The sequence below is a fragment of the Octopus bimaculoides genome, chromosome 9 (assembly GCF_001194135.2).
Source record: "Octopus bimaculoides isolate UCB-OBI-ISO-001 chromosome 9, ASM119413v2, whole genome shotgun sequence".
Lineage (NCBI taxonomy): Eukaryota > Metazoa > Mollusca > Cephalopoda > Octopoda > Octopodidae > Octopus > Octopus bimaculoides.
Genome location: NC_068989.1, coordinates 41921601 through 41924806, shown reverse-complemented (window position 1 = coordinate 41924806; position 3206 = coordinate 41921601). Strand labels below are relative to the sequence as shown.

The 3206-nt window shown below is 36.6% G+C and overlaps 1 protein-coding gene across 1 annotated transcript; it reads left to right on the top strand.

The window, feature by feature from the left end:
- The first annotated feature begins 1474 nt into the window (after positions 1 to 1474).
- LOC106870297 (zinc finger BED domain-containing protein 5-like) lies at positions 1475 to 1888 on the top strand. The gene has a single exon (XM_014916323.1). The coding sequence runs from the start codon at positions 1475 to 1477 to the stop codon at positions 1886 to 1888; it is 414 nt and encodes a 137-aa protein (XP_014771809.1).
- The last annotated feature ends 1318 nt before the right edge of the window (positions 1889 to 3206 follow it).

Genomic DNA, 3206 nt, shown 5'->3' with positions numbered 1-3206 from the left:
TATGATGTAATCACCACCAAATCGCAAGACCTCAGCACAAATTCCATCCCTTCCAGGTGTCCTACCAAGATTCAATTTACTTATTGCTCTCATTATCTCATCTACTGAGGGCGTGGAATTTAAGGAGCCAACGATAGGTCTTTGTTGCATAGTATCAATCACTGTTTCATCCACAACTGACTCATGGTTTAGGAGCTCAGAGAAGTGTTCAATCCAGCGACCTGTGATTTCTGTTGATTTAGTAAATCCCATACTAGATTATGGGATTTAATAAATCCCCTGCTACAGTATGGGAAGATTTTCGAAATCAGATTCTTCAATGTGCTGTTGAAACACTGGGATATGCTACTGCCAGACACAGAGACTGGTTTGATGAACATGATGCTGAACTTCAGTGACTATTGGTTGTAAATTGCCATGCTCACAATGTATTGCTGCACAGAGAACTTTCAGCTGTGCAGCGAAATCTAGCACTTGCCCACTATAACAGTATAAAATCACTACTGCGGTGATCTCTCAGGAAGATGCAGAACACTTGGTGGGAGGATTTTGCCCATGATGTTCAGGCTGCTACTGATGCAAATGACAGCAAGAAGCTTTGCCATCTTATGAAGCAAGTTTATGGGCCTAAGAACTCTGCATCAGCTCCTTTGCTTTCCAACTTCCTGCTTTTTCTCAATGGATGTCGCCCCATAAGTAAAGAACCACTGGTCTAGAGACATCTACTTCTTGTTAATCAAGTATATAGTAGTTATCGCTTGTTTTTTTCAGTTAAGTGATTATAAACAAGTCTGATCCACAGTTTTCATATATATGAAATAATGTGATTCGTAAAAATCAAGAGACATGCTGAAACATAATCAAATCATTATAGTAACATACTAAGAAATATTAACTTAATTTAAAAAATACAAAAATATTTTTTAATTTTAGCACGATGAAAAGTATGATATATTTAAAAATAGGAAATGAAATAAAAAGTATGTAATAGGTTCTACTATCGATCAATTTAATAAAGTCTCAAAAGCATTAAAACACAGATTGGAATTTTTTTTTAAATTAACAATAAAACCAAGTTTTTTAATATTAAATGTTTATGTTAAAAATATAGTAAATTTTTTTATAAGAAAAGAATTATAATATAAAGCCAAATGTTATACTAAAATTCAGATTTAAATATTACAGACAGAACTAGGTAAAACTAAAAGCTATGCAAAATCTTTTCTTTTTTAAAGAACCATTTTTTATATTTTCGTACAAATAAATACAATATTTTATTGTACAAATTTATATAACTTATTTTTAAAATTTAACTTTTATTCCGAATTTTTTTGTTTCAATTTTTTTTCAGAGCTTTTTACTCCAAGCATTCTAACTTGGGCTAGTGTTCTAACTTAAGCCTTGTCATTACCTTACATGTGCCTTATCATTGTTCACATATTTGTGTTGTCTACTGCACGTCAAATAATTCGCAATGAGTGCAAAGAAACGGAAGTATCTTGAAGAATATATTCGATTTGGATTCGTGTCCCTCCAAAAGAGTGACACAGAAGTCCCCCAGTGTGTGATATGTTACAAGACTTTGGGCCATGATGGAATGCGACTCTCACGCTTGGAACGTCACTTGAGGACAACACATCCTACCCTTGCCGACAATCCCAAGTCATTCTTTGAAACAAAAAGACATTCCTTGAAGCAAGCTAAGTTGGACGATAGTGAAGTATTTCGGCAACAAACTTCAATGGTCATTGAGACTTCCTGTGAGATCACCATATTGATTGCAAAGAGTAAGAAGAGCCATAACATCGGAGAGTCTCTCATAAAATCAAGTCTACTTCGTGCAGCAGAACTCGTTTTGGGAAAAGATAATGCAAGCAAGCTTTCCTAGATTTCACTATCAAACGATACAGTCAAGAGAAGGATCGGTGATTTGTCTCAACACATCAAATATCAAATTCTCGACCAAACAAGAGATTCTCTTGTTTTTGCCATCCAGTATGACGAAATGACTGATATCGTTCAGGGTTCTCAGCTACTGGTATATGCTCGTTTTGTATCAGGCAACGGTGTAAAAGAGGAAATGTTGTTCTGTCACCCTATGGATAATTGTACAACAGCAACAGCTATTTTTCATGATGTATCAAATTTCTTACAGGAAAACCAACTTTCGTGAGATTCGCTGGCAGGGGGTGTTCACTGATGGAGCTCCAGCCATGCTTGGTCTACAGTCTGTATTCATTACTAGGGTGAAAGACAAAAATTCATCTGCTGTAGGTACACATTGCATATTTCGTCGTGAAGCTTTAGCATCCAGAACCTTTCTTACTGAAGTGAGAAATGTCTTGAACGTGACTATCAAGGTTGTCAACTTTCCAGCATGGGAGCCATTGGAAAAAGAACATCTAAAGAGAACTAATGAGAAACCTACAGTATGTATATCTATGCTACAGGATTTCATTTGTACCTGTAAACAGAGGTACATTGGGCTATGTAACAACAGATGTACATGAAAATTTAGAAATGGTGGGGTTCTCAAGAAAACAACAGAGCAGATTGATTCGCTTCCTTCGATTACAATCGGGGTGACAGCGGCCCGTCTGAGAAATGAAATCCGCGAGGTAGGGTCACTGTTTCAGTGAGTGTCGCTGGCCATTCTCGGTGGCAACGCCTTTGCAATTATGCAAAGGTGAGATTGAACACACCATTTCAACTGGAGCTACTGTTACAACCTGTTACTGTTCCCATTTTTTGTTGTTTCCTTCCTCTACCCATTTTTTTCAGAATTTTCTGTTTCCTTTTTGAAGTAATTCGATGGATTTTTTTTTTCTCAATAAAAATATGATCTACGGTCGTGCTGAAGTACTGGCTTCAAGAGTTTTAATCCATGACAATAACTTCAGTATTCATATTTAAACAAAAATCTGGTGCTTATTTTATCGTTTCTCTTTCACGGAGTGCCAAGAAACCGGACACAGTCTCCATTTTTCAAGCAGTACCAAGGTAGACAGCAATGAAGTTTAATATGTATAGAGAGCTAAAGGAGGACGCGCGCGCGCACGCACACACACATACATACGTATGCATGAATGTATCTATGTATGCATGTATGTATGAAAAATATTCTTAACGGTCAGTGACGGTCTTCTTCGGTCACGACTGGACAGCCATCATCTATATTTCAATGTATGTATGTATGTATGTATGTA